Consider the following 21,747-nt stretch of genomic DNA (forward strand, 5'->3'; position numbering starts at 1 on the left):
AATTTTCTGTCAGAGCCTTCAATTGTAACTACATGAACAATTAGCAATCTTTGTTGATGCTGAAGAGCCAAAATATACTTTAGGACAAGAAACTATTGATGAAACCAATCAGGCAACAGTATTGTGTGAATACTTTCTAGAATGTAATCTGTATTACAGAAAATCTTTTCATCTAGTAGTTGAATAGGTTAAAAATATAATATTTAGTATAATATATAAAGATCAATTTCATGTTATACTTGTGATTTGTATGTAGAAATAGCAAATCACACTTGCTGATATGATACTAGAGTCTAGGAATTCAATGGACCACAGGTTGTAAAAGATGTATTCATGAAAAGAAATGGAAAAGGAAACAAGCATTAGGAAATTGAATTTTTTCTTTAAGAGGAAACAGGATTCAGAAACAGTAAGTGATCCAAATATCTTAACTCACAGAATAAATTATAATTAAGACACTTTTATCCTCAATTATACATAAATATAAACCACAGGAATAACTTTGGATATGAAGAAAATGATTCAGGGCCAGGGCTTGAGAATTTTCATTATTGACTAACTAAACCAGTCTAGTTTCAACAGAATCTTTTAAAATGGATAACACAAGTCTGCTGAACCACTTCTGAGCATCATCTAGAATTTTCACAGATGTATGGCTCTGCATCTGAGCCCTGAGATAGTTGAGAGGTTCCCAAATGAAGTCTCCTACTCAGAAGGAAAAATTTTTGCTATGTTGTTTGGAAATTTCTTTCTCCAAAGACCATGTAAAATTCACCTTTTTTCAGCAGAACTTAGGTTTTATATCAGTGTAGCTATTCTATATCCAAAAATATTACTTTTTTTGGACTTTCTCCAGGTTGCATAGTGCTGAAAGTAAATGGGTGAGTGTCAAGTGTGGTTAAAATTAAAATTTTGACCTTTATGTGTACCCTCACGAGCAATTCTAACATTATTTGATTCAGAAAACTGGTTTTTAACTTGGTTGGCTTGCGAGCTACAATCTATTGTTTTCCTGCCAGTTATCTATAAAGCATCTTAAAAATTAGCATTTTAGAACATTAATTATTGTATTACACGTTTGGGAAATAAAACAGTACGTAACTTCTATCTGATGCATTTCTTTTTCTGAGAGTACACGAAAATAGCAAATGTGGCTCAATTTAAAAAGGGATTTATTTGCTGATATTGTTTTTTTAATTTTAATTTTTTAGTCATAGGAAAATATGCAGAACAAAATTTATCATTTTAACCAATTTTTAAGTGTGCCGTTCATTAGCATTAAGTACATTCACATTGTTTTGCAGCCATCACCATACCATTGTCCATCTTTAGAACTTTTCTCATCTTCCAAAACTAAAACTATATTTTTAAAATAACAACTCCTGATCCCTTTTGCACCCAAGCCTTGGCAACCACCATTTCACTTTTTGTATCTTTGAATTTGACTACTCTAGGACCTCACACAGTGGAATCATACAGTATTTATCCTTTTGTAACTGACTTATTTCACTTAGCATAATGTCTTTAGGGTTTATTCACGTTGTTGCACATGTTGGAATTGTTTTCCTTTTAAGTTTGAGTAACATTCCCTCATATGTTTGTAACACATTTTATTTATCCATTCATCCACTGATGGACACTTGAGTTGCTTCCACTTTTTTGCTATTGAGAATAATGCTGCTATAAACTTGGGTGTAGAAATAGCTGTTTGAGTCCTTGCCTTCAGTTCTTTTGGTATATATGCAGAAGTGGAACTGCTGGGTCATGTGCTAATTCTATTTTTAATTTTTTTAGAAACTGCCAAACTGTTCCATAGTATTGGTACCATTTTACATTCCACCCAGCAGTCCACAGTGATTCCAGTTTTTCCACATCCTCACCAACATTTATCTTTTTTTTTTTTGTAATAACCAGACTTTAAAGAGGAAATTTTAAATTTTCTATTTTTATTTCTTTTAGATGGCTCATTTGGTCTTACTTTGGTAGAACTGTGATCTGTTTAGTCATTAGTGTTCTTATTTTTATTGAAAATACTATAATGTATTTCTTATTTTCTTGTTCAGTAGCTTGTTTGGGGGAATGCCCTTTCCTCTATTAGTATAATTTTTCCACATAAGTCTGCCTTATTTTTTAAGAAGAGAAAGCACTGAGAGTACCAAGTGAAGATACGAGGAATTTGAGGAATAATGATTAAGAACATAAACTCTGTGGTGGAAGACATACAACTTTTTAGGATTAATGCAGTTCTTTTCCCTCCAAATTCCCACCCAAATAACTGTTGTTTTTGTTGTTGTTGTTGTTGTTCTTTTCTTGTGTCCCAACTTCCTCGTACTATCATGGTAATCTGGTTTTGGAATCAGTTACTATACTAGAATTAGAAGCACTTTAGTGCCCATAAAACTTTAAGAACTTCACATAAAAGATAAAGGAGAGGTTAGTTTTAAGTGGAAAAACAATTCGCTGATGATTATTTAGTCTTCAGAAGAGTTTTTGTTAACTGAAGAAAAACTATTTATATATCTATTTTTTTAACACCAGACTTTTTTATGTTCTAGAGCTGCACTGTTAATACAGTAGCTACTAGCCACCGGTGTCTATTTAAATTAAAATTATTTGCAATTAATAAAATTAAAATTGAACTAGTTACATTTCAGTACTTAGTAGCCACATGTGGCTCGTGATTACTATATTGGACAACACTGATATAAAACATTTGGTCTGATTATTCAGCTTCCAAGTTTGAGTCTTCTCTCATTCTCTTTTCCACCTTGATAGTCTCTCTCTTTTGTATTTATTGTTTGAGATCCTGTGCAATTCATTCTATATTGTTTAAGAAAGCCAAACCTATTTATAAAACATTTTCAGAATTCTCAAGAATTTGAGAGTTTGAATCAAGATGAGATTTAGTAGAAATTGTGGATATTTTAAGGGTAAAGGAAGAATTCTCCTTGATTTGTGTTGAGACTATGTTAAAGAGTGAGCACCTAAAGGTAGGACAAATAAAGAAACAGTGGCTCTAGGGTTTAGGAAAGGAAAGTGTTTCTGGTTATTTTAAACTGAAGGCAGATAGATATGGCTGTTGAATTGGGGACCCTTCAGTGAGTCACAGTCATTATAACCCAGCCATTTTCCTATGCTCATTAGCTTAGAAACTATGCATAGGTTAACACTTCAGGAGGCATTAAATATAAAAATTGGAGTTACTATGCCTAAAAAATTATTTTATACTACAAATGCAGTCATAAAGTCATTCTTAATTATTCTGACTATGCCTGTCAGTTATTATTTAGAGACAAAAAATTCTTGTTTTTAAACTAATTTTCATTTCATCTCCCCCAAACTTTGACTTGCTAGTCACAGCTAAGAATTGTACATTTCTAGTAATTTACCTTTAAATATAATTATATTATCTTAATAATTTTGTTTTTACAGAACGTAGAACTTTCTGCTCTGATGGGAATGTATTTTAAGTTAAATTGTATGGCAGTAGAAATAGGATGTTATGATTTGATATAATAAATGTGTAGAGTATAAAGCAGAACTTCACTAAGTTTCTTATTGATCAAAGAGCCAATTTTTCTTTTTTGTGAGTATATTGTCTTCACTAGTGTTCAGTAATTGGCTCAGGAGATGCCACTAAGCTAGACAAGGCAGTGCTGTCTATTTTGTATGCAATTCTCATTTGGTAGCTGCAAGAATACAGTTATACCAGCAGTTGGAATCAGTATAAGAGATGTAGAGGGAAGGCAGATTAAGGTGAATGTTAAACTGTTATTCAGTACTGACTGGAAAGAAAAAGCTTGGGTTTGCATTTTAATTTTTGAAATTTATGTAAAGCTTATAAAAAAGTTATATAAATGTGCCTGTATTCCACTTGATACATGTTTACTTGTATATGCATTCTTAAATTTTGCCCCTTGTGACTTTGTTATGTTAGAAACAAATCAGATATTTATTGTATTACCTTATAAATGTTGAACTAGGACACAGAAGTAGGTTTCTTTTATTAAGATTGATAGGATAAAGATGTGAGAATGAATTGTAAGCTCGAAATAAAAATTGCTTAAAATTTTTTTTCCAAGAAGAAAGGCTGTGTTGTTTGATGATAGCCAAAGACTGACTGAGCATTTTGGCTGTATTCCGAATTCTGCCACTGACTCACTGTGTTTTTTGGCAAGTAACTTATCCTCCCTGAAACAAGTTCTTGATTCTTTACTTCTCTGTTTGTAAAGTTAGCATAATAATATTGTACTGACCTCAGATGGGTTGTGTAATTGGTTTCTCACTTTAGAACTTCCCAACATAAAAATAGTGTATCAGTCTTTTTAATTAAATATTTCTAAATTGTTATCTTTTTATTAGGTAAGTCATATTAGAGAGATGATTTAAATGCAAAACAAAGCCAAACCCTCTTTGTACTGTTCAAGATTTTTACTCTGAATGAGTTTTTAGTTATTTACATCTTACTAAGTAGTATACTCTATAAAGTATGAATAATTGTTTTATTTATTTCTTTTAGTGTCAGAAAAAAGAAGAGTTTATTGAAAGAATTCAAGGTTTAGATTTTGATACAAAAGCAGCAGTTGCCGCACATATTCAAGAGGTATACAGTTCTTATCTACTTTTTATGAAGCTTGTGGTGTGTTTATTTGTATATCTCCCAAAATACTTAAAGTCATAGGATTAGCAAGAACAAGTCAAGGTCAAATATAGATGAACTCTGCTTTAAGATAAATTTTCTCTTTAGAGATAGTTTCTTAAATAAATCATCTTATACATGGCACAGTGCCAATTATAGATGTACTGTTGCCTTTATCCAGAGGGACATAGGCAAAAAGTGTTATTTGAGGAATGAAGTGTACGTCTTTGTTAGACAGCACAGAATGAATAGTATAATAAATGGAAGCAGCAGAAAGTGGATCATTGCATGTAATTTAAAACTAAAGTGAGGTAAGATGATAACCTTAGTATTTTGTCATTCTATTGATTTTTCTTTTGAATAAATGAACACAGAATAATTTTTATTAAAGATATTATTTGAATTATACACATGTTAGCGATTTGTAACATCCATATAAAAACGTAAATCTGGGATGTATTGTGCAATGTCAAATAATTGAAGTTAAGTCATTTATTTGTTAAGATTGCTTTTGAAAGTTGCTATATCTGCATGTATTTAGTGTTAGGCATTTAATCTTGTGTACTTAACAAGACTTTAAAACTAGAGCATGTTAAATTTTGCCCCATGTTGATTAGAAAGAGAAGTAAAAAAGGGTAAAGAGACTTTTTAAGTAGTGAAAATTAGTAGTGTTTAAAATATTCTCTATTTAAATAACTTTATATCCATATATCATCTTTTCTCTTGGTTAACATTCATAGAATCCAGCTTTCTTTTTCAGTAATATTATTGTTAACCTTAACCTTATTAGTAGTACTCTACAAGATACAGTTTTATTGGTAGTTTCCCTTTATATATGTTTGTTTATGTTAGCTTTGTGGCTTATATTTTGAGTAAATGCTAAGTGTTTCAAGTTACTAAATTTGCCACCATTCTTGAAAATGTTATTTTTGCTGCTTATGAAAGTTAAAGCAAAATATCAGAATCACGGTGAGAAATGGAAAGCAAGAAATGAGTATTTCACTTATATAACTTTCCCCTTCTCTAAGTCTTTATATGGGGAGTCCTTTTCTCCTAAGGTTCTTTGACAGTGTCATCTTCAGAATCTGTAAGAACTTAGCTTTTCAAGTATAAAAGTGCAATGGCGTATATCCTACAGGATTAACAAATTGATTTTGTTAAAGCAGTTGTCAGATGTATGCAGTATTACCTTTCTTTAGGAATGCCCTGAATTAAATATCTTATTTTTCAGTTAACTGGGAAAAAAATATAAATTCATTTAGAGACTATATTTTTTAAAATAATTTTTAGTTGTAGCTTTTTCATTATTCATCAATTAAATTTTTATACATATGTGCTTTTTGTATTTTTATTATATAAGATACATAATATTTGAGCTAATATCATGGTAAAATGAAATAGATTTTTAAATAATAGCTTTTTTTAAATTGTTTGTTTTGGTTGCTTTTCTAAAGGTAACCCATAATCAGGAAAATGTGTTTGATCTTCAATGGATGGAAGTGACTGATATGTCTCAGGAGGAAATAGAACCACTCTTGAAAAATATGGCATTGCATCTAAAAAGACTTATAGATGAAAGAGATGAACATTCAGAGGTCTGTAAATTTCTTTTAGTATATTACCAAAGTTTTCTTTCCCCAAAAAAAGTAGCATTCAGGTATACTTCATAATTAATACTCTGTTTCTTAGGGGCAGCTAATAGAGTACTGTATGACTTTTTGTGTGTGTGCAGCAGAGGAAGCAGTAACAGTCCCAAATTACTAGAAAACAGATTGCAATTAGATTTTCTTCTTTCTTTTTAAGTTATTATTCTCATTTTTTCTTGTGTGTTTAAGTCATCTCCATAGCTCTGGCAACAGCACAAAAGTGTGAAACTGAAAATTTTGTTGATGTAAGTGGAAAAATCATTGCCTTGAAGCATGAGAATGTTTAAAGTTAATTTCTTAGTTTTATTGCCATGTGAGGTTGGAAAAATAAGTGTTAATAGAAGAAGAATCACAGGTGTTCTGAATAAAATGTCCCACAAAAGTTCTCAAATTTTTGTAGTCAATATAATGAGGCGTGATTTTTAAAAAGAGAATTATTATAAGCCCTTTTAAGAGACTACTTTGCTTTTTAGAAAGAATAAAATTGCTCCAAATTTTTTGCCTGCACTCTCTGAAAGCTCCTTATAAGTTTTAGAGGAGTCTAGACTTTGGTGCATGTGGTGGTGAGTAATATTTTCTTAATAGCAGCCTCTAAAGTATTCTGCCATTCAGGAGAATGTATAGCTTTGATCATTTGTTCCATTTACATGAGACAGTTTTGAGTTTATTTATAGAGAATTTGGTTACTCTTGGGACAAATGAAAGATTACATAGAAGAAATTCCTAAAGATTTATTTTTCTGAACAAAACTCTCATGCCTCTTTAGAGTATATTCAATTTCGATGAGAATTTTCAGTTTTTCTTAAGGCATTAAAAAGAAGGAAATATGGAAATAAAAAAATATTTTAGAGCAACAATTAAATTTTTAAAAAAGTTAAAGCACTAATACCAAAGGAAGGAAAGACTGCAGTGAAAAATCCCGACTATATATCAAACTCATCCTGAGTTTCATTTTATTTTCAATGTGATTTTTGAACCATGCGCTGTATATTTTTTTATATTAGTGTATTTTTACTGCTTTATTTACTTTCTAGAACATTCATTTGTTTGTATTTCTAGGTATTAAAAGTATTTTGATAAGATATCCTCCAATTTCTGAGGAATTACTTCTAAAAATCTATACTCTGGTCTCATATGACTGATGGACATATATAAATTGATCTCACATTAACTGATTAATAGGAGGTGGAATACATTTGGAGAAATGTGAACAGAATACTTGTCATTATATGATCAATGTCAAAAGTAAAATGAACAATAAACACTATATAGTGATTGTTAGAAAAATGTTTTAAAGCCCATCTGATCAAGCATTTCAGTTGAATTTGTTTTTCTAACAAGGAAAAAAAGTGGTTGCATTCTCCTGTCTAAATTATTCAGGAAACAAATTGCTAGCTGGTTTAAAACCAATTCTCTGGGGGAAAAATGTTGAACTTGGGTCACTAGTGGACTAATTAGAAAAGATAATTTAAAATAATTGTGAAAAATATTAAACAAATGTTAATATAGTATGTAAATGTAATAATTCCGTGTCATTTAATTTGATTGAAACAAGTTTTTATTTAGATTTTCCCTTTAGCTTTTATTCTGTTTTGATCTTTTGTTGTAATTGTTTCATTTCAATATAGAAAATATAATTTGCTTGCCCTGTTTTTAATTACTCTTCATGTTTTATTATTAAAGTTGTGGAACAATGATCTCTTTGTCTTCTCCTTCTACTAAAAACCAAGTAGAAAATTTTAATGAATTTAAGATCTCTTTATTGTCACTTTATTTTATGCCAAGCTTTGTGAAGGGTAGTTGGGCTGGACATACTAGGTAAGTGGATAGGATGAAGTAGTGTCAATGAACATGTAAACTATCTTTCAAAAAGTAGCATTGAAAAAGAAATATAAAGATAGCAAGAGGGAAATGTGAAGAAACTATATAGAAGAAACTTATTTATCTTTGAAGAACAAAGAGAAAAAAGCCAATTGAAAATGTTACAGAAATACGAATGTTTCAGGAACGACATGCATAAAAATGGAGGAGTTAATCATAGGTGGTTTTCTTTAACAAGTTGGAGGAGGGTCATTTGTTGGAAGTGATAATAGCTGTTTACATTTGGAGGCTTAAGTAAAGGGAATATAGTTACAATAGCCGTTGTGGGGAAAATTTGCCAGGAAATCAGCAAAATTTTCGATAAAAGGATGAGCATTGGAAAGAGCTTAATTGAAAATGGATGGTGAGATCTGTAATAGGGCTGTGTATTTTGTTTGTTTATTTTTCTCTAAGAGTTTCCTTGGAGCAGGAGTAGAAAAAACTGATGGTAGGCAAGGAAAATGACACAGTGTTTGAGTCAAATTTGAATTTGAATTCCTATTGGTACCTATCATTAGATATGTGACTTTGGTTAAGTTATTTAATCCATATGAGTCTCAATTTCTGTATGTCTAAAATAGACCTAATATCTCTATTACAGATTATAGTACTGAATGAGATCTTGCTGAAAAATCCCCTAGCTAGGAGTTCTATAAATATTAGTTCCTCCTTTTTTTTCCCCAGAAAGTGAGCCATAATCAAAGATGGCGTAGTAGTGTTAAATTAGAAAGTAAAGTTGACATTTAAGGGCCTTATTGTAATTCCAGGCTGAGTAGGAACTCTGGAGAAGCCACAAAAAAATTGGTGCGAAAAGGGGAAGTTGAAGGATTAAAGGTTCAGACATAAATATGGTTACATGAGAGTAATGTCAGTAAAGGAGGCATTGCACAAAAGAAGAATGGTTCCTTCATTGGAGAAGCCTTCTATGTATCAAACAGGAAGTGGATTTGGAGTTGTAGTGAGAAAAGGAATTGGAAAATCACATTCTGAGGTTTATCAGTAAACATACTGGAATCTGTGAAAGCGATTGTTAGACAGATCTTCATTCAGATGCTGAAATATATCCTAAGGATAAAGAAATGAATTCTGATTGGTGATTTAAAAAATAAAATAAAATAAGAAGAAAAGTAATGATTCAGTGAAGATGGTATAAGACTTGGTGATGAGAAACAAAACAAAGATGGTAATTCCATAGTTCCAAGGTGGTAATCCCACCCATTTTGTCTAGAATAGAAGGACAATTGAAATTGCTGTAGAAGACAATTTCTGCTTGCCTGAGAAGTTTGAAAAGAAGAAAAAAGAAAGCTGAGAAATTGGTTTAGAATAAGAGAATTTTCCAATAAAAGGAAAATTAGGGGAATGGAGGAATATGATTGAGTGAGGTAGATGTAGCTTAAAAAGCTGTTAAAGGTGAGATTTAGGATAAATAAAAGGAGATTTGTGTCCTATGGAGGATCTCTAGAGAAAAAACTAAAAGAAGCATTGATATGAGAAACAGATCAGAACTACTATTGTAAGAGACAGAGTATAAGATATGGAATCAAGATTCCTGGCATTTCTACTAGCTGATTTTGTGATCATGGACAAACCAATCTCTGTGCCTCAGTTACCTTATTGCAGAATTAAGAGTTTGAACTAACCTCTGAGGTTCTGTTAGGTCTCTCAGAATCTCTGTTTACAATTCTAGAGCATTGTTGTCCAGTTCTACAATGATGGCAGGTTTGTTTTTTAGCACTGTCCAATATAGTAACCACTAGCTACATGTGGCTGTTGTATACTTGAAATGTGGCTAGTGTGACTAAGGAACTGTATTTTCAACTATTTGAAGTTGTATTTAATTGGCCTCTTGTGCTACTGGCTACCATATTGGACAGCACAGTTGTAGACATATCACTCTTGGGTTGATTTCTTTTCTGTGTCACCAAGTCTTTTATGACTTTTCAGCAGTTGCTATCTGGTCTAATTATTTTACTATAATTGATTTCTTTTATTAAACTAAGAATGGAAAAAAAGTATTGTCTTCTAGTGTTATCTACTAAATAGCTTATCCACGAACTGTTGAATCAAACTTTTTAAAATGACAGCTAAATATGATAAAGTTAAGATATATTTGACCAGTGCATCATTTTCAGTATCGTAGATTAGTATTTAGGTTTAGAGCATAGTGTTATATTTAGTTCTTTGATAATAGAATACTAAAAGTGATTCTTTGTTTATTTCTACATTTCCTTAGACTATCATAGAACTCTCTGAAGAACGGGATGGTCTTCATTTTCTGCCCCATGCCTCATCATCTGCACAGTCACCGTGTGGTTCTCCAGGCATGAAGCGAACAGAAAGTCGACAACATCTGTCAGTGGAACTGGCAGATGCTAAAGCCAAGATAAGAAGGCTTAGGCAGGAATTGTAAGTTGCTGATTTTCGAGACTCATTGAATTTAAATGAAGGTGACCTAAACAATATTACAGTTTACAAAGGTGACCTAAACAATATTTTTAGGATTATAGATCATAGATAGTAGTTGCCAGTTGCTAGTCTATGTCAAAGTTTTTACTAGTTTTTGTCAAAATGAGAAAAATAAGGAGACTGGCATAAATTTCCCTAGTGCTAAATCTTACCACTTTAGGGAATGCCCTTTATTCTGGATTTATGTCCTTTCTATCTGTCTAGTGTTAAAATGTCTTTCTTTTATAAAATAATGTTCTTCCTTGGCAAATTGGGACCTTCTTAATTTTTTTATTTTTATATTCTTGAAATCCAAAATATTGGCAGCCACCAATATGGATCAGTAAGTTTAGCTCTTTCAAAATTAATGTTGTAAAACACCAAGTATTTGGCATGTAACATTACAAAAAATTAATTTTGTGTGTATATCTTCTGCATCAAGTAATTGAAATGCCTGAATCATGTACTTAGAGATGATAAATATTCAGATTAGTTAGTGCCGATGACATTTATTTAACTTTCAAAGATCATTTCAGAAAAGTCAGTATAAATGTCATGTAGGTATTCCTCAGTGAATCACATGTAAAGATAAGACCAGTCTCTGCTGGAGACTTATTTTGCACTTTAAAAACCACAAAGGATTTTTGTGTTTTGGGCTATCATCGTAGTCTTCTTTTTTGGGGGTGGAGGGGAGTGTTTTTCTAGAATTTGTGCTTTAGCGTGCAGATTTTAAATTTAAAGCCATAATATAGCAATTAAGTTTATTTATTGATTATTTAAAGCAATTAGTTTTAAAAGTGATAGAATATGCAAGGTAGAAAAAATATAAAGCCTATAGGAAAATTTGAAAACAAAAAAAAAATACAGCTTTCATTGTGGATGTCTGCATTATTATGTATCTGTTGAAGTGAGCACGCCCAGGATATTCTATAAACAGCTGCACCAGGAAAATTAGGGAAGAGATTGCTGTTATTAGTTTGACTGGCAGTTAATGGATAGCCTAAACAGCGAACACTAGTTTGTTCCATGTAATTTAGCACAATATTCTCCAGTCTTTAGATAAAGCATGCAATTAGAGCTGCAGTGATGGCTGTGAATTCATTTAACATTTTGCGCTGTATTACAATTTGATTTTTAAATAAAATTTACTTGGCCATGGAGTTTATTAAAATTCCAAACACCTTAAAGAGATTAATAAAGTCTGGTCTTTCACATGCTGATTCAAAAAATGTAAATGAATATTTTTAATTAGTAAATATATATGCTAGATATAACAAGTATTTCTAGTAACTCATCAGATACCATATAGTATCTTCAGATACCGTATAATATCTTTACTGTCCTTTGAAAATGTGTTCCTTGTTGGATTTCTTCTGTTAACATTTGTTTTAAATCTTTTTGCTGGGACAGATCTTTCTTAAAGTGATGAAGTATGGAAATCAGGATGGATAAAAATAGTTGAGGTTACCCTAGACCTAATGGAAATAAATAATTTTAATGAGAACATGCACATTAACTAATAGCATACTTATTTATGGGTTGCACAATATAGTACAATTGCTTTTGATTTATTAACATACAGAGTAAAAACATTTGCAGTTTGGTTGGAGGAAGTAATTCTATATAAATTTCACTTTTATGCAGTAATTAACACTATCAAAAACTGTCTTTAATAATTTCTTCTGCCTCCATGAGTTCTATGTTTTCAAAGAGTTTTTCTCAAATTATTATTTTTTAAAGAAATAGCTTTATTGGAATATAATTCACATATCAGAAAATTTATCCTTTTAAAGTGTATAATTCAGTGATTTTTAGTATATTCATAGAGTTGAACAACCATCACACATTATCTAATTTTCAGACATTTTCATTACCCCAAAAAGAAGCCCCATACCCATTAGCAGTCACTCCCTATCTCCCTTTGCCCTTGGCTCCTGGCAAACGCTAATATACTTTCTCTTTCCATGGATTTGCCTGTTCTGGATATTTCACATAAATGGAATTATACATTATGTGGCCTTTTGTGACTGGCTTCTTTTACTTAGTATAGTGTTGTCAAGGTTCATCCATGTTGTAGTGTTTTATCAGTACTTTATTCCTTTTTATGATTGAATAATATTCTATTATATGATTATACCACATTTGGTTACTCATTTATTGGTTGATGGGCATTTGGATTAATGTTCCTATGAACATTCATGTGCACATGTTTGTGTGGACATACGTTTTTAGTTCTCTAGTGTATATACCCAGAAGTGAAAATGCTGGGTCATATGGTAGTTCTACCCTTTTGAGGAACTCTCAAACTATTTGGCTATACCATTTTACACTCTCACCAGCAATGTATGTATGCTCCAATTTTTCCGTATCCTTACCAATATTTATTATAACCCTTTTTGTTTATAGCCATTGTAGTGGGTGTGAAGTGATATCTCTTTGTGGTTTTGACTTGCATTTCCCCTATGACTAGTGACGTTGGCATCTTTTTCTGTGCTTATTGGCCATTTGTGTATCTTCTCTGGAGAAATGTCTATTCACATCCTTTGCTCATTTTTAAATAGAGTTATGAGATAAACTTTTAAACAAATCAGTGAAATAACATGAAACTGGAGGTATATTAGAAGTCTGCGTAGCCTGCAGTTGAAACTCAAAGGAATTTTTGTCATTTTTGAGTTAGGAAAGAAAAGAGAGTGGTGTCAGGAATATTTCATAGCAGTAGTCACATTTTCAGTCGATGTTAGACATTAACTAGTTTGAAAAAGCTCAACTGGGTATTCTAAACAGAAGGAAGTGCAGCAAGTTCAGTAGGATATAAGGAGGGGCATAGTGAGAAATGAAGTTGAAAATGATGGAGTGGATACGTGGATGGCGATATATGCAGTACTCAGAAGTTTAAACTTTAAACAATGAGGATCAGTTGAAGATTTTTTTGCATAGGAGAGTGTCAAGATCAGATTTTTGTTTTAATAAAGAGATGCTAGCCTAGTAGCTGACTCTTAGTGAATGCTCAAATTGACATTATTATTTCAGTGGCAATATGAAAGTGCATTGAAGGCCAGTCCAGGCAAGAAGTGGTGTGGGCCCTGTTTAAGGTTATAACAGTGAGATTGGAGAGGATGTAAAGGAGAAGGCAAAGGTCTTTGATATAATTCCTAGTTTCCTATAATAAGTGTCTGCATGGTGATGCTGATCACTTGGAATGTAAGAGACAGGAATAAAATTAAGGTAAAAGGCAAATTTAGTTTTGATACATTTAGTTTGAGGTACCTTAGAAATATCTTTCTGGAGATGATCATTGGATAATTGACTATCTGGTCCACAATGTGGAATAGAGATTTGGGATCACTAGAATACTGATGCAGAATAATATGCAGCATGTAAGTAGTAGTTGAAACCTTGGGAGTGGATAAGACCGCTCAGGAAGAACATGAAGAATGAGAAGGATGAAGGATGTGAACTGAAGAACACAAACATAAAAAGTTATTTAAGTGGTTAAGGGCATACTTCACCATTTATTAGCCATATTACTCAGTTTCTTCATCTATAAAATGAGACTTCTAATAATATGTAATATGATCAAACTCATGAACTTTTGGGTACATTCTGTCTGAGTGTGAATCCTGGCTCAGCACTTCTTAACTGAATGAGTGTAGCCAAGTTACTTAATCCCTTTAAGGCTGCTCAATTTCCTAGCCTAGTAAGTAGGAATAAGAATTGTGTCCACTGTAGGTTTGTTGTGTGAGGCAAATATGTAAAGTGAACAGTGTCTAGTACATAAGTGCTCAATAAATGTAAGCTACTATCACTGCCATTATTTCTTTAGAGGCCTCTTGTAAGAATTAAGTGCTTCGGAAAGTGTAATGTGTCTAACAAAAGTGCCTGGCACAGATAATAAGAGCTTGATAATTGTTAACCAGAATATGAGTCCAAAACATGAAATCATTGAAAGGATCGGAGAATTGATATGTAGAGAAGTAGGAAAACCTGAATGTGAAGTCATAGAAACCAAAGGAGAGAGTATCAAGAAGAGGAATGGAGTTAACTACATTAAATTCTTCAGAAAGTTCTGAAAATAATCATTGGATTTGGCAATAAGGAGGTAATCAACTATGAAAAAGTATCTGTGGGGAGGTGTGGATGGAAGCCTCATTGCTATAGATAGAATGGTCAAATAAATGAGTGCACAAAAGGAATTATTTTATTAATGAAGTTCAAACTCCTGGGTAACTCTTTTGGAAAAATTATTTAAATTTATACCTCTCATCCACCAGAGTGAATTTCAGATGGATTAAAGAGCTAAATATTAAAAAATGATATAATGCTGAAAGAAGCAGATATATTTAAATGAGTATATGTTTATTCTCTAGGTAGGGAAGAGCTTTACAAAAAAGCAAAAGAAGTATTTCTAAATACACACACGCACACACACACACACACACACACATTTAACAACAGTATTTATAAAAGATGATTGTTCTATATGTATAAAAAATCAAATATATAAACGTTCAGAAAAAATTAAAAAGTAAGTAAAATTAAAAAGCATTTGACAATATTCCTCAAAAAGTTAAACATAGAATTTTCATATGACCCTACAATTCCATTCCTAAGTACATCCCCCCCGAAATTTAAAGCGGACTCAAACTTGTACATCCCCCCAAATTTAAAGCGGACTCAAACTTATATACCATTCTTCATTGTGGTATTATCCCCAATAGCCATAAGGTGGAAACAACCCAAGTGTCCATGAATGGATGGATGGATGAATAAAATGTGCTATAGGCATTTGATAGAATTTATTATTCAGCCATAAAAAAGAATGAAATTCTGATACCTACTACAACGTGGATGAGCCTTGAAAACAATTTAAGTGAGAAACCAAATACAGAAGGACAAATGTATGATTCCACTTAAATGAAATATCTTTAATAAGAGAGACAGAAAGTAGATTAGAAGTAGAGGCTGTGGAATGGGGGAGTTACTGCTTACTGGGTACGATGTTTCTGTTTCGGGTGATGAAAAAGTTTTGGGGATGATAGTAGTGATAGTTTAACAACATTGTAAATATAATTTATGCCACTAAATTGTTTACTTAAAAATGCTTAACATTGCAATTTTATATATATGTTACCACCAAAAAAAAATAGAATTGTTTACAATTTTTAAAAAAACATTGACAATCCATGAAGAAATATTTGTAAGAAATATCTTAGAAATCACAATAGGTAATAGTTTTTTGTCAGAAGAAATTTTATTGTCACAAACATTAAAAAACAAAATTAGTCTTTCCTAGCATTCAAATAATGGAAATTAGAACAGTGACAGTACTTTTCACTTGTTAAATTGTTTCACATATAGGCAGTTTTATCCTCTGCTGTTGCATTATAAATTGATAACGACCTTAATGGAGGGCAGTTTGACAGTTTATATCAAGTACCTATTAGCCTGTAATGTACTTTTAGAAATATGTCCTAAACTACACAGGGTTTTAGATATAGAGTTCATTTACCAAAACATTATTTATTACAGTGAAAAATAGAATCCACTTAAGTAAATTATGGTTCCTCTATCAAAGGGAATATTTTTATATTAAAAGTTATGGTTTTGAAAAATGTATGGGCATGAGGAGATGTCAACAACAAATTGTTTTCTACAATGAACATTTACCTTTTATTATTAAGAAACAAGGTGGAAAAATAGAGATGATGGAGACTTTGAGGAACTTGGCTCTGAAGTGGAGATACAAATCAGGAGTTAGAAGTAAAGCAGTGTAAAGAGAAAAAAAAAATAGAAATTTAAGGATGTTTATAGCCTTCTGGGAAGATACCAATAAAGTTATAAAGATTTTAGGTATCTGCAGCAGTATATCATTTCCTTTAGGCTATTATAAAGGTTGGTAATAGTTTGGAGACCTTTATAAGTCTCAGACCCAGATAACATTGCCTTGCATAGAAACTCTTCCAGCTTATTTGTCTTTGACTATGCAGACACGGAGAGAACGAGAAAGAGGAAGGATACTAGGAATGGAGGATGTCAGAAAAGATAGAGAGAAACTACGTTATGAACTATGAAGATGTCACTTATTGAAGTTTGCCTTTGGAGAACTTTAGAGGGAGTTTGATTGATGATGTCTAATCATATAAATTACTAGTATCAATTTTTTTTGTCTTTTCCTCCAGGATTGGAGTCATGGATAATTGTGTTCAACTAGAAATTTAGTTAATGATAATACATTTGTTAATGTAGATGATGATCATAGTTTTTGAAAGAAGTAAGCTCATTCTTTAATAAATATTTTTTGCATTTAAGGGAAGAAAAGACTGAACAGTTGCTGGACTGTAAACAAGAACTTGAACAAATGGAAATAGAACTAAAAAGGCTGCAGCAAGAGGTTTGTACCTGGAACTTATATGAGACCACTAAGTAATTGGAAATTGATTTTTCTCCATATAATTTATAACCTTTACCTTAATGCTTTATGAGATTACTGAGGCTTAAAGAGATCTAATGACTTTTTTAGTGTTTCTCTCTTCAAAAATGCCAGAGCCAAAACCAGAAATCAAGGTCTTTGGACTTTTCTTTCTTCTATATCAGTGCTATTTAAACTTTGCTAAGATTCAAAGGAGCCTCTTAGGACTGGGGTGGTTCTAAGTTTCTCTTTTTTTGTGTACTTGGCTTCTGTAGACTTGGAAGCTGGAACTCTACTGTAAATTGTGCTGCTTATTTTGATCTCCCTGCGTCTCCACTCTCTGATGGTGCTTTATGTTAACTTATATATGACAATGCTTTTTAATTTTTCATTCTTTCGTATTAAATAAGATCAAAGCCTTTTACTTTTTGTAATTTATTTTTATTAAAGCTTTGTGTTTTTTCATCTTTAACCAATTTGTTTAAGAATTCACTTCTTTTAATCACTCCATAATGTTTTGTTTCCATTTGGAGGTAGTGCATGAGGTCTTCTTTAACCCATAAATGGTATGGATTGGGATAAGGATGGACCATTTTCTTCCCCTTACGTGCCATTTTAATTTAAGGGAATACTCTACTGGCAGGATCATAAACTGGGACCTTTCTAGATGTATGAGACTGGAACTCATAATCTTTATTTGTGTATATGCTGTGGCTGCTCGTCCACTTCTTGATAGCAGAGTTTTTGTACGTGCGTTTCCTCTAAAACAGATTTGTCAATCTTTTCGATCTCAAGACTCTTTTCTGCTCTTAAAAATTACTGAGGATTATATCTACTTGTATTTACTGTATTAGAAATTGAAACTAAGAATTTCTAAAATAATACTTGACCCATTCCATGTTAACATAAAAATTATATTTTAACTAAATAACCATTATTTTCCAAAACAAAAAGTAATTAGAATGGTACTCTTTGCATTTTTGGAAATCTCTTTAGTAATGCCTGGCTTAATTAAACACTGCTAGAATCTCATGTTTATTTCTGTATTCAGTCTGTTAAGATATCACATGCCATGTAACCTCTGGAAAACTCTACAGTGCCCTCATGAGAGAATGAGAGTTTCTTAGAATTATTATGAAAATAGTTTTGACCTTACGAACACCCTGAAAGAACAGATGTCCCTGGATCACACTTTGATAACTACTGTCCTAAAGGATTATGAGGCTTTTAAAAGGTTGAATTTTAATATTTGTTTCACTTGGCATTAATCACATGCAGTAATCATTTTACTTGGAATAATTTAAAAAATCAGCAGCATTTTAGCATGTTACAGCATATCTAGATAGAAACTTTTTTTTTCCTCTAAAACAACTAATGATCAACTTTAGTAATACATTTTGCTCTTCTGTATTTTTACTGTCTTATATTTTAAAGGTAGCTCTTTTACCTTAAATTAATTCCAAATGATTGATTAGCAGAGGTTCTTATTTTAAAATATCCTGAATATTTTTTACATTCCTGATGCAGAATATTATATAAAAAAATTGTAAAAAAATATGTTTGTATGCTGTACATAAACATGTTTAAAATACTTTGTATTAGTAGTAAAAAGAAAGGCTTTATATGTCTTCATTTTAAGATACAACTTAATTGAGATTTATTTACCAGAAAATTAACACTTTTAAAGATATAGTTTATTGAATTTTTAGTAGATTCATCAAGTTGTGCAACCAAGGATGATCAGTTTGAAAATAGAAAATAATATTTAAAATATTAATATTTATTTATATTTAGAACATGAATTTGCTTTCGGATGCTCGTTCTGCGAGAATGTACCGAGATGAATTAGATGCACTTCGAGAGAAGGCAATCAGAGTTGATAAACTTGAAAGTGAAGTCAGCAGATATAAAGAGAGGTTACATGATATTGAATTTTATAAGGCAAGAGTTGAGGTATGTTGCATAATTTAAACTATTCACAGTGTTTTTTGTTTTGTTTTGTTTTTAAATTCACTTAATGTATGGAACTCTTGAAATGTTGAGCATACTGTAAATACCTTCAAATATTTAATTTATGATAGGATCAGCAGATTGCTTAGAATTTTAAAAAAGGACTTTGGGACATTATTAATTTTATTGAACTCTTTGGCGTTCTTCTTTCATTCCTTCGTGTAGCATTACAGGTATAGCAGACTTTGGAAGTCCTTCCCTCAGAGTCACAATAAAGTGTTTCTCTCTACTGATTTAAAACTTGTTCCTAGAAGTGAAAGCAAACATGTCGCTGATCAATTCTCAACGCAGACTGCTAAATTAGAATCAGTAAAGGAACTTATGCACACACATGCACTCTCTCTCAACAAATTATATAACATTTTACATGAACAAATTAGGAAAAACAATTTTCTTTACTTATGATTGCAGTTCAGTGTTACATGAAGGTGAGTTTGACAGCAAGAAATTGACACTCCTTGTATCTACATCCTTTTTTTCCTTTCTCAGTTAACTTCCTCATTGTAAGCAGTGGAGATTTTGTTCACTTTTAATATGGGAGTAAGAAGAGAAGAATATGCAAAAAGTGAAGACATTATAAGAGAAAGTAGTTAGAACATTTGTGCCTGACAGTTACCAAAAATAGACTACAAAGATAAGATGCAGATTAATTATTTGCTGGTTATTGAAATGGGGTCTGCATGGTACTGTTAAGGGGTCCTTATAGATGCCACTGTTTTAATATACTTTCTCTTAACTTTATAAACTGCAAGCGTATAATTTAGCAAGGTAGATTTGTGAACATATATCTTCAAAACAGATGCTAGGGATTTTAAACATTTTCTCAAGATGCTTATGTAGAATATTTATTGATAGAGCCTCGGTTTATGATTTATGTGAGTATTAGTTCAAGTCTTGGAATTGTACTTAAACACCCCAAACCCTTCACTTTCAAGCTATAGTTTAAGTGGAGAAAAATCTTCAAGTCTATTTCAACAAATATATTAAGCCCTGATTTTATGGAGATTTGTGTCTCTTAAATATCTGCAAGACTACTTATACTTAGTTCCTTATCCTTGTGACTAAGGAGTTTAAATGTACTCTGACAATTTCATATGAAATTATAGTAAGTAGTGTTACTCATCCTAATATAAGTACTGAGTATTTTGTTTGTGTAATAGCTTAAATTCCAGGGCAAAATGAAACCAAGAAAACATTACTCAGTAGCTTTACTCTTGCATATAAAGAATTTTTGTTTCAGAACTTTAAAAAATTAACCAATATTAACACGTTTGTGACAAATAAAGCCTATTTGAAATGTTTATAGGAATTAAAAGAAGACAATCAAGTTTTATTAGAAACAAAAACCATGTTGGAAGACCAATTAGAAGGAACCCGAGCGCGTTCTGATAAACTACATGAATTAGAAAAAGAGAATTTACAACTAAAGGCTAAATTGCATGATATGGAAATGGTAAGTATTGTAAAGTAGATCAATTACATGGCCTCTAAGGAAAAATTCTAAGTTTCATCTGATTTCTCTATAACGGCAAAGGATGGCCAGTGTCCTTGATGCTTTATCAAAGAAGAGAGAGCTAAATAAATTTATGCTTTTGTTACAGAGGAATATTATTTATTTTGTCTTGTATTTTTCAGAAAACTAATAAGCTATTGTGTAAACATGCCTTTAAAATACAGAAATAAAACCACTCAGCACTGGGTCAGAATCATTTGTTATTATTACTAAAATAATATATTGACTATGAAGAAGAGTTTTCGATGTCCCCAAAGATCACTTTAAAAGGGTGTCAGACACCTGGTCAGCTTAATGACCAGTTGTAGTAATTATAATAACTAATTATTGTTCTTCAAACTGTGAAAAATGTTTAGGAACTCAAGATTTATTCTCATTCTGATAATACATTATTAGCTTGAAATTTTACTGTTTCTTAGCTTTCTTTTCTCTCCATATTCCCTGCCAATAAAAAAGGAACGTGATATGGATAGAAAAAAGATTGAAGAATTAATGGAAGAAAATATGACTTTGGAAATGGCACAGAAACAAAGTATGGATGAATCATTACATCTCGGCTGGGAGCTGGAACAAATATCTAGAACTAGTGAACTTTCTGAAGGTATTCTCAATATTGTTCTATGTATTTAAATGGATTGGTGAATAAATGAAATTGTATTTATGCTTATATTTCTGGATATTTTATTGCAGTTCTTTATTTTCTCCAGCTTGAGATGTCTCTGAAGGCCAGCTGTGTCCCTAGATATGATTTCACAGAGTAATATATTATTTCCACATTCCTGGGTCTGGTTATCTTTGCATATCTTACAAATCAACTTTTTTGAGTGAAATAAAGATTTGATCAGTGGTTTAGGCAATTTTTTCATGTTAATATCATAAGAAACTGAAATACCAGTTTATTAATTTATTTTGAGAAATATAGCCATCTACTAAATAGAACAGAAAAGTCGTATTATCTGGTCAGCATGTTCTTTGATTACAAGCAAATCTAAACAGGAAATCAAAATGTCCTGGGAAGATTCTCAGGTGAATATGTAGCCAGAATAAAGCAAGTTAAGGATCTTCATGGCTACTTTCATCAATATATGTATTCTCCATTTTAGGATTATACCTACCAACTGCTACAGTTCATTTATACCCTGGAGATAATGAAAGACCGCCAGATAAATTTTTAGATCTTGGCTTTTTTTTCTTAAGCTCTATTATTGACTTGTCCTGTGTCTTA

At 31.6% G+C, this 21,747-nt stretch overlaps 1 protein-coding gene across 7 annotated transcripts in view; it reads left to right on the forward strand.

Moving 5' to 3' along the window:
- The window catches only part of CCDC88A (coiled-coil domain containing 88A), a 110,815-nt gene that overhangs the window by 42,635 nt on the left and 46,433 nt on the right, over positions 1-21,747 (forward strand). For all 7 annotated transcript variants that reach the window (XM_011363952.2, XM_011363951.2, XM_023532861.1 and 4 more), the window contains 7 exons: positions 4,520-4,603; positions 6,094-6,234; positions 10,379-10,551; positions 16,900-16,981; positions 18,794-18,952; positions 20,316-20,462; positions 20,979-21,123. In XM_011363952.2, coding sequence (XP_011362254.1) covers positions 4,520-4,603; positions 6,094-6,234; positions 10,379-10,551; positions 16,900-16,981; positions 18,794-18,952; positions 20,316-20,462; positions 20,979-21,123 — 931 coding nt within the window. The remainder of the gene's footprint in view (positions 1-4,519; positions 4,604-6,093; positions 6,235-10,378; positions 10,552-16,899; positions 16,982-18,793; positions 18,953-20,315; positions 20,463-20,978; positions 21,124-21,747) is intronic.

The sequence above is a fragment of the Pteropus vampyrus genome, unplaced genomic scaffold (genome assembly GCF_000151845.1).
Source record: "Pteropus vampyrus isolate Shadow unplaced genomic scaffold, Pvam_2.0 Scaffold91, whole genome shotgun sequence".
NCBI classification, from domain to species: Eukaryota; Metazoa; Chordata; class Mammalia; order Chiroptera; family Pteropodidae; genus Pteropus; species Pteropus vampyrus.